Source organism: Pteropus medius, unplaced genomic scaffold (genome assembly GCF_902729225.1).
Source record: "Pteropus medius unplaced genomic scaffold, Ma_sr-lr_union100, whole genome shotgun sequence".
NCBI lineage: Eukaryota > Metazoa > Chordata > Mammalia > Chiroptera > Pteropodidae > Pteropus > Pteropus medius.
The window spans coordinates 493281-507898 of record NW_024344561.1 but is presented as its reverse complement, the minus strand read 5'-3'; the positions used below and the strand labels follow the sequence as shown (position 1 = coordinate 507898).

The 14618-nt window shown below is 43.1% G+C and overlaps 1 protein-coding gene across 13 annotated transcripts in view; it reads left to right on the top strand.

Annotated features, from left to right (window-relative positions):
- SMARCA4 (SWI/SNF related BAF chromatin remodeling complex subunit ATPase 4) overlaps positions 1–14618 on the top strand; it is an 82265-nt gene that overhangs the window by 19507 nt on the left and 48140 nt on the right. For 12 of the 13 annotated variants that reach the window (XM_039873157.1, XM_039873156.1, XM_039873155.1 and 9 more), the window contains exons 7-13: positions 1602–1728; positions 2317–2490; positions 4058–4231; positions 5444–5611; positions 5725–5775; positions 9782–9912; positions 10094–10151. In XM_039873157.1, the coding sequence (XP_039729091.1) occupies positions 1602–1728; positions 2317–2490; positions 4058–4231; positions 5444–5611; positions 5725–5775; positions 9782–9912; positions 10094–10151 (883 nt within the window). The remainder of the gene's footprint in view (positions 1–1601; positions 1729–2316; positions 2491–4057; positions 4232–5443; positions 5612–5724; positions 5776–9781; positions 9913–10093; positions 10152–14618) is intronic. The other variant, XM_039873159.1, reaches the window with a different exon arrangement.

The following is a 14618-nucleotide window of genomic DNA, read 5'->3' as shown; positions in this document are numbered from 1 at the left end:
TTCTTAGATTCTGCAAAACTGCCCTCGTACAGAGATCGTACAGATTTACGTTGGAATTAAAGTGTGTTTCTCCTTGCCAACACAGTGGGTCCAACTTTTGGTTCATCAGCACTCAAACAAACACAAAAAACCACACACAAAAACTGTAAGCTCTGCAGTGGATCCTTCTCACATGTCACTGGTTGCTGGATGCTTTGCCAAGATCTGGGCTCCAGGCACAGTGTGGGATGCCTGGAGCACAGTAAGGCTGTGACACTCCATCCCACACTGCTGGGGGTGACTGAGATTCACTCCCTGAGCACCTCACCTGTCCCGTTTCCCCACTACATTTATAACTTGTTCAGGGCAGGCCTTCCTTGCTAACTGTAAGCTCCATGAGGGCAGGGGCTGTGCCTCGTTGACTGTATATCCCCAGATGCATCAGTAAAACTTGGCCTAATGACTGTCTGTAGAGTATGTCCCAGCTTTGACATGCCTTGGAGCTCTGGCCTCTGTACCGAGGCGCCTCGTTTTCAACTCCATCTAGATGGCTTGAAGATGGCCTGTTCAGATTTCCTCGCATCTCCTGCTTTTGTCTCCTGTTCCTGTTCATGTGTACTTACCATCCAGCAGCTCATCCCACAGCCCCTTTGATTCTTGCTCACTCTCCATCATCCGTGTTTCTCTGGGGAGTCCTCTCAGCTCCCCTCTCCTACCCAGGAGTGGTTCCCCTCCCTCCATTGTTAATTCTGCAGGCGGTCTACACCTCCTCCCTGGCCTCCCTGCTCTCACCTTTGCCTATGCAGTCTGTTCCCCACACAGGAGTTGGAAGTCGGTTTTTACAGTTTACTTACAGTTTTTTCCCCGGGTGAAAACCTGTTGGCTTCCATTTATCTATCCAGTAAACTCGTTTCTCTTCAGGCCCTGCCCCATGCTCTGCCCCTACCTACCCTCCTCTCTTTGTTTTAGTTTCTGTTTAACAGCTTAGACTTATTTCTGCATTAGGGCCTTTTCTCAGGCATTGCATGACTCTTTTTGCTCACTTAAGCCTCATTGCTGAGGTCACCTCCTCCTAGAGCCCTGCCCACCACCTCACCTTCAGCCCCCTCCTAAAAGTACCAACCATTCCCTGGAATTACCATAGGTATTTAATTTTTTAATTCTCTTATGGCCTGTTTTCCTGATAAGGCTGTGGTTACATTGTAGGTGTTCAACAAATAATGTGTGAAAGACTGAGTAAGGGGATTATCCCATCTGAACTTCAGACCCAACCTGTAGGGTTGCTCTGAGGGATCTCCCTGGTTTATAGATGAGGACACTGAGGCTCACAGGCTGGAGGAGAACCTGGCCTGCCTGACCCCAGAAACTCACGCTGCTGAAATGCTGTAAGCAAGCTGCGTCCTGTCCGCTTTCCTGTTTGCTGTGGCTCTGGATCCTCTGGCTGCCTTCCTCTGTTTTGTGGCTACCATCCTTTTCTGAGCCACCTCCTGCCTCATGACCAGTGTCTTCCTCCCTCAAAGGATAGATTCTTCTGAGGCTCCTGCTTTAAAGAAAGGGGCACAGGTGGGCTCCACGTAAGTACACCTCTCATGGCCTGTCCTTTATCTCTCTTTGCATCCCAGGCTGCAAGCTCGCATTGCTCATCGAATTCAGGAACTTGAAAACCTTCCCGGGTCGCTGGCCGGGGATTTGCGAACCAAAGCAACCATTGAGCTCAAGGCCCTCAGGCTGCTGAACTTCCAGAGGCAGGTAGGCGCAGGTGCAGGCCCGTTGCTTTAAGAAATGGGCCCTTTTTTGCCAACGCCGATGCTTAGATTCAAATAACTGGGCAATTATTAAATGTACCTCAGTCATTGAGAGCAGCAGTGTCCACTCACACTTGTCAGCTCACTGTCCCTTCCTTCCTTTCCACGGCCTGCACAGTAGTAGCCCATTGGATGTTCCCGATAGGAGTAAGTACGGGTCTTTCCTGAGGCACCAGTTACCAGCTTGAAGCAGGAAACAAATGGGTCTGTGTCTGAGGGTGCTGTTCTTTTGAGTGACCCCTAAGGGATATTTTGTGTGTGGCTGAGAGAGAGCAAAGCTGGAGACCCGAAGGTATAAGAGGACCTTCTGCTGGGTGGGTGTCCAGAGCAGCCATCTCCTGACCTGTGCTTACCTCACCATTGGGCACGTACCAGATGTCGCCCACGCACATGTATTTGTGCTTAGGGCATTTAACAAGGACCCTTCTGGAAGCAGCAGCGTTCTGTCTAGCTTGCACTGTGTAGTTGTGCGTGTCGTGTGGACGTGACCAAGGTGAGCCCATCTCCAGTTTTCTCGTCTTCCTTCCTGAAGCTACGGCAGGAGGTGGTGGTGTGCATGCGGAGGGACACGGCGCTCGAGACGGCCCTCAATGCCAAGGCCTACAAGCGCAGCAAGCGGCAGTCCCTGCGTGAGGCTCGCATCACCGAGAAGCTGGAGAAGCAGCAGAAGATCGAGCAGGAACGCAAGCGCCGGCAGAAGCACCAGGTGCGTCCCCAGTGCCTCTGTGGCTCGCCCTGCAGGCCCACCTTATACCTGGGTCCTCAGAGCCCACACGTTGAGTCTTGTTCGTTTTGTGTCTAAGCATGCTGTTTCTCTTTTCCATTCATGATGATAGTATTCTAGGCACTAAGAATATATTAGTGGACAAAACTGAGTGGTAGGTGAAGACGGCCATATTCCAATGGCATGTAACAGGTTGGGAGGTGGTAGGATGTAAAGAAACACGAAGCAGGGATGAAGAGTGGCAGGGAGCTGTTAACAGGATGGTTGGGAAGTTTTTTCTGAGGAGGTGAGCTCTGAGCAGAGACCTGCATATGTGGTCAAGAGCTAGTCAGCTAGACAGAGAGGTGCAAAGGCCCTGAGGCCAAAATGTGCCACGTGTTCTATGACTAGCAAGGATCTCTGTATAGCTAGACCGGAGTGAGCAAGGGGGAGAGTGGGGATGAGGAGGGGATGGCCAGAGCGTGTAGGGCCTTGTGGGCTTAGGGACAACTTGGGCTATTGCTTTGAGTGAGATGGGCGCCTTGAGGGTGCTGAGCAGAGGAGGGACTGGTGTCAAAGTGTTAGGAGATCAGTCAGGGGAACCAAAATCTCTATTCTATTCAAGTAGGATTTGGGATGATTCTGCTTATTCATTTATTTATATCTTTTAAAGTTTTTCTCCAGTCAATATCTATTACTAATATAGTTTAAAAATAACAAAAGAATCAACATTCATTTTGTAGACCAGTGTTAACATTTTGGTGTATATATCATTCCAACCTTATTTTTTACACGTACATATAGTAATCAAAGTTAAATAGTGCCTTTTAAACATATTTACACACGCATTGACTTGTTTATTATCGAAATGTGATTATTTTAAAATTTTAATAAAATTTTTCAATTACAGTTAACATTGAACATTATATTAGTTTCAGGTGTACAGCGTAGTGGTCAGACATTCATATAAACTTATGAAGCGATCCCCCGATTAGTCTGGTACTCACTTGGCACCATATGCAATCATTACATTATTGCCTGTATTCTCTATGCTGTACTCTGCATCCCCGTGACTGAAGCGTGATTTTTAACGTCTGCGTTGTAGTCCATCTCAGTGTGTCCAGCATCCAGTAATTTATATACCATTTCCCTTTTTGAGGATGGCTAGCATATTCTTAGCTTTCTAGTATTAAAAATAACACTGTTAGGCATTCTCGTATTTGAATTTTTCAGCCAATCTCTGCTATTTCCTTAAAAATTCCTAGCTATGGAGTAACTTGGTAGGAAGGTGGGAGCATTTTGAAGTAGTTAAGTTCATGCCAGCTTGTCCCAGCAAGGTCGATTGCCTGTCTCTGTGTACAGAGGGCCCTTCTCAGCGTAGTCGCCAGCACTGAGTTTTATCCTCATGCAAAGAACTCAGAACCTCCTAGGCAGACAGTGGCACAGTATTGTTTGGCTTATGTCCTCTTGGTTTTAAACAGGCTTCTTTTAAAGTTTTACACTCCCTCTTAGGGAGTGTTACAGTGACTCCTGTCGAGTAGTCAGTCTTGTCTCGTGTGTGTCCCTGCAGGAATACCTCAACAGCATTCTTCAGCATGCCAAGGATTTCAAAGAATATCACAGATCGGTCACAGGCAAAATTCAGAAGCTCACGAAGGCAGTGGCCACGTACCATGCCAACACAGAGCGGGAACAGAAGAAGGAAAACGAAAGAATCGAGAAGGAGAGGATGCGGAGGCTCATGGTAAAATTCTGTGTTTGTGTCCCTTTGTGTGTGCACTGGGTGTTGTAGTGCCAAGGGACCCATCGCCCTGTGTTACTTTGGGACACAGTGCTGCTCAGAGTTCAAGGTGGGACAGAAAGAAAGAAAGGACTTGGGTTTGGGAGTCTAAAAGAACTGGCCTCAGACCTTTACCCGGTCATGCCCACCATCAGAGTGACCACATGACCTCAGCCAGTTAACTGGCTGCTCTGTGTTCTCCAGAAAATGGAGGTGGCATCCCCTCTTGGCTGCGAGCTACCAATGGTGTAATCCCAGCCTCCCACCCCTACCCTTTGTGTTCGGCCATTTATTCTTCGATGTTTCTCTAATTGGGCAGCTACTGATAGACATTGCTGTGTGTTTGGGAGCCACAGTAGCAGGGAGAAGGACACAGCCCCAACCCTCCTGGGGCTGGTGCTAGTCCTAGGGAGGCAGGTACCCAAGTGAAACAAATAGTTTTGGGTGGTGGGAAGTGCACTGAGGAGAATGAAGCAGGACGAGGATGGGATTGACTGGGTGGTCCGGGAAGGACATGCCCCGTGAGTGCAGAATTCTGGAGGAAGTGCCTCCTAGGTTTAGAGGAACCACGGTCAGGGGCCCGAGGTGGGAAAGAGCCAAGTGCAAGGCTCAGCAGGTGGCCCCTGGAATGGCATGGTGCGGGGGAGGAGTGAAGCCGGAGCCCCAGTGGCAGGTCCCTTGAGGCCTTGCAGGCCATGGGGACGGCTTTGGATTTAATTCCAAACATGAGGGGGAGCCATGGAAGGCTGTAAGCTGGGGGGTAATGTGATCGGATTTATTCCTGGAAAGCCAGAGGGGCTTGCTGCAGGGAGAGATGAGGGCTGGACCAGGTGAAGAGAAGGCTTTGGATTCGCGGTGTGTTTGTGGACAGAGCTGTGGCAGGACTTGCTGTTGGTCATTTTAAACAGCTCAAGGCAGGACCATGTCTGTCCTGCAGGTCCCTGCAGAGCCTAGCACTGAGCAGGAGTTGGGGAGGTACTGAAGGGAGAGACAATAGTTATGGGAAAGGCCTTCGTAGAGCACAGCGCTGGGTGCACCTAAGTGCCCCCCAAATGCGGGTGTGTTTGCTGGTTAACGATAACCCCCATTGGGCACCTCAACTCTGATTTGCCTGTCTTGGGTACTATTGGACGAGTGTGTCTTGCAAGCAGGCGCCATAACTGCACGCTTTTGCAGGCGGAAGATGAGGAAGGGTACCGCAAGCTTATCGACCAGAAGAAGGACAAGCGCTTGGCCTACCTCTTGCAGCAGACGGATGAGTATGTGGCTAACCTCACGGAGCTGGTGCGGCAGCACAAGGCTGCCCAGGTTGCCAAGGAGAAGAAGAAGAAGAAAAAAAAGAAGGTGTGCTGGGGCCTGGCTGCGTGCCTCGCCTTTGTTGGGACCGGGGTGGCTTTCTGGGCGTGTGTGGACTCAGCCTCCTTCATTAGGGAATGACTGTGTCTTTTTGCTTCCAGAAGGCAGAAAACGCAGAAGGACAAACGCCCGCAATTGGACCTGATGGCGAGGTGAGGAACCAGGGTTGTTTTTCCTCGTAGAAATACCAACCCAGCCCTGAAGCTTAGGTTTATTTCACCTTCAAAAAGTTTCTTTTCAACTACAAAAGCTGTATATGATGATAGTAAAAATCCATGTATGTCCCCTGCCACCATCCTACCCACTCCTCAATGAGGAAACTGTTAACTGTTCGTTGTTTCTCACAGACCTTTTTTTATACACGTACCATATTATTTGTTTTTCAGTTTTTACTTTAACATAATTTTAGACTCACAAGAGAGGTGTAAGAACAGTACAAAGAATTTCTGCATAGTCTTCACTTAGATTCCCTATTTTTGCATATCCTCCTCTTTTCCTAAACCGTTTGAGAGTCATATATACGTGATGGCCATTTACTTCCATATGTTTCAGTGTGTATTTCCTAAAAACAGTGTCATTCTTTTCCGTAATGGTACAATGACCAAAAGCCGGAAACGAACACAGATGCAGTGCTGCAATCCAGCCCTCAGTACAGTTTTGCCATTTGTCCCTCTAGTGTCCTTCACAGCAGCAGGAAATCCTGGGTCACACATCGCACTCAGTGGTGGTCCCCTTTGTCTTTAATTTTGAAAAACTCACTTTTTCTTTGACTTTTATGACCTTGGCTTTTCTGAAGAGCACAGGTTAGCTGTTTCCTACAGTGGCCTTCAATTCGGGTTTGACTGATGTTTCCTTGTGATTAGATTCGGATTATATCTTTTGGTAGGAAGACCCTGCAATGCTGCTGTGTCCTTGGTGTGTCACATTGGGATTGTATGGCGTAGATTTGTTCCGTCACTAGCGTTATTGACCTTGATCCCTTGGTGTCTGGCCAAGGCATCTCCACTGTAAAGTTACTGTTTTTCCTTTTGCGATTATTACTACCTTGTGGAGAGGTACTTGAGACTTTGTACACATTTTACAGCTCCTCACGCTTCCACCGCTGGTTTCAGCGTTCATTATCTCTGCATCAGCTTTTGCTTCAGTGGTTACAAAATGGTGATTTTCCCCTCCATTATTTCTTCTGTATTTTTTTAGTGGGCTTTCTGTAGGAAGGAAGAACTACTACTTCTTTTCTATTTGTCCCACGGGCCATAATAGTTTGCCAGCCCCTGGAGCTGACTCATGGATTCTTAATTTAGTTTAATGGATTTACTTAGTTTAATTCTTCACGGTCATTATTTGTTTTCATGCTCAAATTATTCCAGTTTGGGCCAGTAGGAGCCCTTCATATTGACTCCTGTGTTCTTTTGAGGTGTCCCCATCATTCTTTGGGGCCTTATTGACTTCTTTGCACAATGGTACAGACTCACCTGTTTTTCTTGCTAGAGCCGTGAAGTCAGCTACTTCTCCATGGAGCCCTGGTTCCTTTTCTCTGAAAAGAACGTCTAGAAACCAAGAGTTAGAAGTGCTCATTGCTCCTTGGGTGTCATTGCTTTAGGTGAGCAATGGACAGATCTAAGAAATAAGTCTCTGTGTGCATACACACCTGCATTACTAGTTATGTTTATTAAGCCCCAGGGACACATGTTGATTCCTGGTTGACGTCTTCTGTGTACTTCTTGAAATCTTTATGCCTATATCCTTTGTTTTGTTTTGGGACTACTTGGTTTAATTTCGACAGTAGCTAGACTTTCCACACTTAACCAAATATCTTGGGCCACTTTCCATATCAAGCCAGCAGTTCTCTTTTCATTTTATTGTGTTGATGTATTAGAATCTATTTTGTCTTTCAGACTGATAACTCTAGGTTGCTTCCCATCTGTAGCTTTTACAGAGATTCTGTCCTGAGCAGCTCTTTACTTCTTCCCCTATTGGTGGCTATTTCCATTGTTTCCTTTTTTCCTATTGTGCACATTGTTGTAATTAGTCTCCTTATACATGACCTTTTGATGCTTTCTTAGCTTGAACTGCCTTCACAAAACAATATAGCACCATAGCCTGGGTGGTTTAAGTGGCTTAAGTCATTTATGTTCTCACATTTCTGTAGAGACTGGAAATCTAAGATCAGGGAGCAGCAAGGCCGGTTCCTGGTGAGGGTTCTCTTCCTGGCTTGTAGAATTGTGGCCTCACATGAAGTGACAGAGAATGAGCTCTGGTATCTTACAGGGGCACTAATGCAATCACGAGGGCCCCACCCACATGACCTAATCTAACTCTACCCCCACCCCCACCCCCACACACACCCTATCTCCAGATATAGTCACATTGGAAAGTTGGGGCTTCTGCATTTGAATTTGGAGGACACAGTTCAGTCCATGGCAGTTGCACACTGTTTCCTTAGGCCATTTCCCAGAAGAGAACCACTGGTGGTTAACACACATATGTATTTATTTCACATGATTTTATTTAAAATGTTCTATTGAATTTTTAGGGAAGAACGTGGGCTGGCCTTTTACTACAGTACAAAATCTTCCTAAGCCCATTTGGGACATTCAAGGGAAAAGTCACAGTGGCAGAATGCAGTTCAGGGAGTTTGGTTGGGTAATCACGGCAGCTGTTTATCTCATTTAGTAACAGGCATTGCTCGGTGATGGCTGTGAATTGTCCCTGTTCCCAGCCAGTGGTTCTTAGCTTTGGCTGTACATCTGCATCACCTGGGGAGCTTTTAGAAAACCCCAGAGCAGTTGAGTCAGAATTCTGGGGGTGGGCAGGTGCAGGCATCAGCATCGTTAACTGCTCCCAAGGAGCACTTGGGGGTGAAGGTCACTGAGTGAGGGTTTGTGTGGCAAGAGTTGGTGTCACTCCTCCCTTGTGGGCCGCTCTGAGGGTGAGGTTGTAACGTGCTGTACTATGTCGGTGGCATTGATGGTGAGTGCAGCACTTTGGAAGGAGGAGGGTGACTGATAAGTACCTGGAAGATGCCGTTGATAAAAGTTAACCGGGTAAATTTTAAGATCTAATTGGTTTCTTTAAACGATTCATGAATCAGATAGCATCTCATCTGGCAGGCAGAGAGATACCCTGGAAAGTTATAAAAAGATGGAAGGTTTTTATAGAAGTGAGGGTGGGGCAAGGAAATCATCAAGAGGAAAATGAAAATTCACTGGAATAAAGTAAAAGTTTAGATGATGACAGCTTCTCTTTGGCTGAGCTGGGTTTCAGTTGGCTGGGCTTGTTGCTGGGCCGGAGGAAAACCCTCCTCTTCCTAGGGTAGTAAAGTGGATACACTTCCGTTTGGTGCATCTTCCTGTTGGGGGTCTATAATTGACTTCTTTCTGTTTGGTGTAATTGATGTAGAATAGTAGGGCATGAGAGCTCCCTCTACAGGCCTTCCTGATTCCAGTTTTAGTCCAATTTAATTTACTTGATCCAGTTTTTCCTTATTTTCACAATGCAAAGGTTTAAACTAAGAATTTCATCCTTATCCTGGAAGTTTTCTGCAGGAAATTTGAAGGGGGAAATGTTTGTCCGAAAGTTGATATCGCAGAATGAGAAATCGAAGAATTCCATATTTGATGCTAAGAGGAAGTTAGTTATTTTATTTTTCAAAAATTTCAGTTAGCTATTTAACAAAAAATAATGAGGAACCTTGGTAACGTAAAAACTCAAGGGCCAGAAAAATGTGACCAGTAGTCATTTTTGTGAAAAAGGAGAAACCAGTCCTTGTTTGATATGCGTGGAACTGATGTGGAAGGACGTGTGAGACACTGATATTGGTGGGCACCTGTGAAAAGAGAAGCTGTCAGACCAAGGGACAGGGGAGGGGGAAGAGTTCACACTCCACATTCTTGAATTTTGAGCTATTTGGCTATATTACTTGTTTGAAAATGAAAACATGTATGTCAGTTCTCAAAGAAAATGCTGTCACCAATGGGTTATATATATTTCCTGATTTATTAATATGCAGTTAACCCATTTTCACAACCACCTGCCACGTTTGTGTTCCATTTTCTGGGCATGGAGTTGGGAAGACACTTCCCTAGTTGGCCATGGTTCATGAACACCTGAAGTATGGACATCACAGAACGTAAAGCCATGCATGTGGCTCTTTTTCAGCCTCTGGACGAGACCAGCCAAATGAGCGACCTGCCTGTGAAAGTGATCCACGTGGAGAGTGGGAAGATCCTCACGGGCACGGATGCCCCCAAAGCAGGGCAGCTGGAGGCCTGGCTCGAGATGAACCCAGGGTGAGTTGAGCCTCAAGTTGCAGATGCAGCCGGGAGCCTGAGTCAGCCTCATTCTGTGGGAGCAGGCTGGCAGCTGGAGGGCATTTCGCTTGTATTTGGAAATAAGCCAGTTTGCTAAAGACAGTGAATTATGCTGGTTTGGGGGAGATTTATATATTAAAACATTAACATTTTTTTCTAGATATGAAGTAGCTCCAAGATCTGATAGTGAAGAAAGTGGCTCAGAAGAAGAGGAGGAGGTAAGAACCCATTTCATGCTGTCGCAGCCCTCAGCACTCTGTAGCGGTGACCTCCTCTACCCCTTTTATGTTTGTCACCTCTGAATGCTATGTTCCTCTCCCGCTCCAGGTGGGCATCATGGGGCCAGAAGTGGGCAAAGGGCAGCTGAGGGCCTGTCATGGTGGAAAGTTGGTGCTTTAGAGCTGTGCTACCTACCTAATACAGTAGCCTCTAGCCACACATGGCTGTTTTAACTTTAAATTAATCGAATGAAGTAGAATTTAAACTTCATGGCCTTAGTTACACTAGCCACCTTTCAAGTGCTCAGCAGCCTTCTGCCCCCAAAATATAATCAGAATGAAGTCGTGAGCATGCAATCATGTACGTGTTTGCTTATTATAATCTCTTCTTTGGAAACATAAATGGTTGCATTTTTTATGCATGTTCTTGAAATCATTTAATTATATTATGTTAAGGTGATTTCTAGTTTTTCCCTGGTGACAAAGCTCTGAAGAAGAGCCTGCTCCTCTGTCCATCGTGCATTGGCTCCTTGGGGAGGGGAATTCAGGGAGCCCAGGCTGCAGGTTCTGGAGGCAGCGTTCGTTTCGCGGTTAGCGTCCAGCTGGGCGTTCTCCTTCACTCCCTCTTCAGCTGTGGTTGTTAGTGTCTTAAAAGGCTTTTAAGCGCCTTAAAAAGCTTTGCCACCTCTGTTTTTAAAAAGGAAAGTTTAATGGGCATTTCCTTGGTTACTATTAGATTGAACATTTTTTTAGATGTTACCTTTTAGGTTTATTCTGTGAATGATTTGCTTCATTTGCTTATTTCTAATCAGTTGTGAGTATTTTTCAACTGAATATTCAAGCGCTCTTTATATATTTACCCTGGCCTGAAATCAGCTCTACGTTCACCTGTAGATATCTTTCTCTTTGTCCTGTTTTCACTCCCCTCCTTACCACATTAGGTCACCTGGAATTTATGTGGTATAGGGTATGGGTGTAGGTGTACCCGCCCCCTCCCCAGTAGTACTAAGTGAATTGGCTATACCATGTAATTCTTCTTCTCCACTGACCTGCGATATTTTTGAAAAGTGGCATGTTTGGTTTTTATGTGCTCTGGACTCCTTTTAGGGCTACCTATTCAGTTTCTTTTAACATTCTAATGATTCTTAGACCCATGTACCATTTTTTTATAATTTTTTAACAGTGTATGTAGGTATAATTTACACACCATAAAGTGTACCCATAGTAGTGTACAATTCAGTGATTTTTAGTGAATTTATGGAGTTATATATTTATCGCTACACACCAGCTTCAGAGCGTTTCTTCACTACAGAAAGCTCCCTCCTGCCCATCTTCGCTTTGTTCCTGCTCCCTCCTCCAGTTCCAAGAGACCACTGATCAGCTTTCTGTCTCTGTAAATTTGCCTTTTCTGGGTATTTCATATAAATGGAGTCGTATGACATGTAGTATTCTGTCTGGCTTTTTGCACTTAGCATGTTTGTGAGGTGCATCCAGATTGTCCTGGATATCAAAGGTTGTTTCTTTCTATTCCTGAAAGAAATTTTATTGTATGATTAATACTACATTTTGTTTACTTTTTCACCAATTGAGCAGTTGTGTTTCCATTTTTTGCTATTATGAATAATGTTACTTTGAACATTTTGGGACATGTCTGTGAGTGGACATCTAAGTGTGGCATTGCTGGGTCTTATGGTAAGTTTATGTTTAACCTTTTAAGAAACTGACAAACTTTTCTTAAGTGGTGGTACCATTTCATGGATTCTACTTATATCCTTGTCACCACTCGGTATTATCTGTCTTTCTGATTATAGTCACCTTAGTGGGTGTATAGTGGTATCTATCTCAATGTGGTTTTGAATTACATTTTCCTAGTAACTGATGATGTTGAACATCTTTTCTCAGGCTTATGCACCGTTCATGTATCTTCCTTGGTGAAAGTCTATTCAGATCTTTTGCACATTTTTAATTGGGTTGTTTGTCATCGCACTGAGCTACAAGAATTCTTTATATATTTTCAGTACATGTCCCTGATCAGATATATAACTTGTGGATATCTTCTAGTTGGCTTACTTTTTGTTCTCAGTTTTTTCTTTGGAAATGCAAAAATTTTTAACTTTGGTGAAATCCAGTTTTTCAATTTTTTAATTTATGAGTTGTGTTTTTAGTGTTGTATCTAAAACTTTTTGAAGTTACAAAGATTTTCCTCCTGTGTTTTTCTTCTAGAAATTTTATAGTTTAATCTCTTACATTTAGGATCATAGTTGTGTTGATTTCTTGAGGCAGAGGGATAAGTTTATTTTTTTGCCTATGTATATCCACTTTACACAGCCCCACTTGATGAAAAGACTATTATTCTTTTCCCTCACTGAATTGTCTCCACACTTTTGTGAGAAATCAGTTGACCTAAGTGTAAGGATTTGTTTCTGACTCTCAATTCTGTTCCTCTCTGTGTCTGACTTTGTGCCATGATCACTCCTGTCTTGATTATTGTAACAATTAGTTTTGAAACCAGGTAGTATTTATTATTTCTCTAACTTTATTGCTCGTATTGTCTATTCTAGAGCCTTTGCATTCCTATATAAAGCTTAGGATCAGCTCATCAGTTACTACAGAAATGCTTGCTGGGATTTTTATTGTTTTGGTATTGACTGTATATCAGTTTTGGGAGAATCACATCTTAACAATATTTAGTTTCCCAAACCATGAACATGAAATGTCTTTCCATTTATTTCGATAATCTTTAATTTCTCTTAGCAGTGTTTTGTAGTTTTCAGAGTATAATTTTTACACTTTTGTTAAATTTATTCTTAAATATTTTATTCCTTTTGAGGCTATTATGGATAGAATTTTCTTAATTGCATTTTTTGGATATTTTGCTATTACACGGAAATATAGTTTTTTATACTGGTTTTTTAAAATATTGATCTTGTATCCTATGAACTTGCTAATAAACTCATACTGTTCTGATAGTTTAGATTTTGTTTTTGTTTTTCGTAGATTTCACACATAGGATTGTTTTCTGTAAATAATGCCAGTTTTACTATTTACCTTCCTGTCCATATGCCTTCAGTTTTATTTTTCTTGCACATATTTCTTGTACTGGCTAGATTCTCCAGTACAGTGTTGAATAGCTGTGTCGAGAGTAGACATCCTTGCCTTTTTTCCAGTCTTAGGGATAATGCAGTTAGGCCGTCACTACTGTTTGATGTTAGCTGCAGAGCTTTCATAGATGCCGTTTATCAGGTTGAGTAAATTCTCTTCTAATTCTAATTTATTGAGAGTTTTTTTTGTTTTTTTTACCATGAGTAGGCTAAATTTGTCTTATACTTTTCCTGTCTATTAATTGTCTAGTTTTTGTCCTTTATCTACTAATATACTTTATTATATAAATTAATTTTTGGATATTAAACCGATTGCATTCCTGAGATAAGTTCACTTTGTCCTGGCGTACAATCTTTTCTGTATATCGCAGTGTTGCTACTATTTTAATGAGGACTTTTGGGTCTGTTCATGAGGCATATTGGTCTGCAGTTTTCTTGTCATATTTTTATGTGGCTTTGACATTAAGTTAACATTGGCCTCATAAGAATGGGTTAGAAAATGTTCTCTCCTCTACTTTCTAGAAGGGTTTTTGAAGAATTGGTATTAAATATTTGATAGAATTCACCAGTGAAGCCATCTGGGCCTGACCTTTTCATTGTGACAGCATTTTTAGTTACTAATTCAATTACCTGTTGCAGGTTTTATTCATATTTTTTTACTTCTTGAGTCAGTTTTAGTAATTTGTCTTTCAAGGAATTTATTCAATTCATCTTAGTTATTTGTTGGCATGAAGTTATTTATCTTAGTTCCTTATTATGTTTCTATGGGATTGAAAGTGATTTTGATTTCATTGCTCATTTTGATAATTTAGTAATTTGCCTTTCATTTTTTTGCTAGTCGTTCTAAACTTATGTTGATTCAAGCACTGTTTCTTTTGAGCACTGTTTAAGCTTCAGTCCATGCATTTTGATAAATTGTTTTCATTCAATTCAAAGTATTTTCTAATTTCCCTTGTGATTTTGTTGTTGTTGTTGTTTGACCCTTGGGTTATTTAGAAGTATGTTGTTAAATTTTAAGCATTTGAGAATTTCTCAGGTTTTTTTGTTTTTGATTTTTAATTGTCTTGTACGAGAAGATACTTTGTCTGATTTTAATTCTTTTAAATTTATTGAGACTCATTTTATGGCTTGGCCATGTTCACTGGAAAAGGATTCTGCAGTCTTTGGGTGGAGTGTTCTATACATGGTGGTTGAGTTGGTGGAGTGTGTTGTTCAGTCATGCGTATCTTTGCTCAATTTTGTCTAGTTTTATCAGTTACTGAGAATGAAGTAGTAAAATCTCCAGCTGTTTGTTGAACTTATTTCTCCTTTAAATTCTATTTTCATTTCATATGTTTTGATGCTTTGTTGATAAGTATACTTAGTT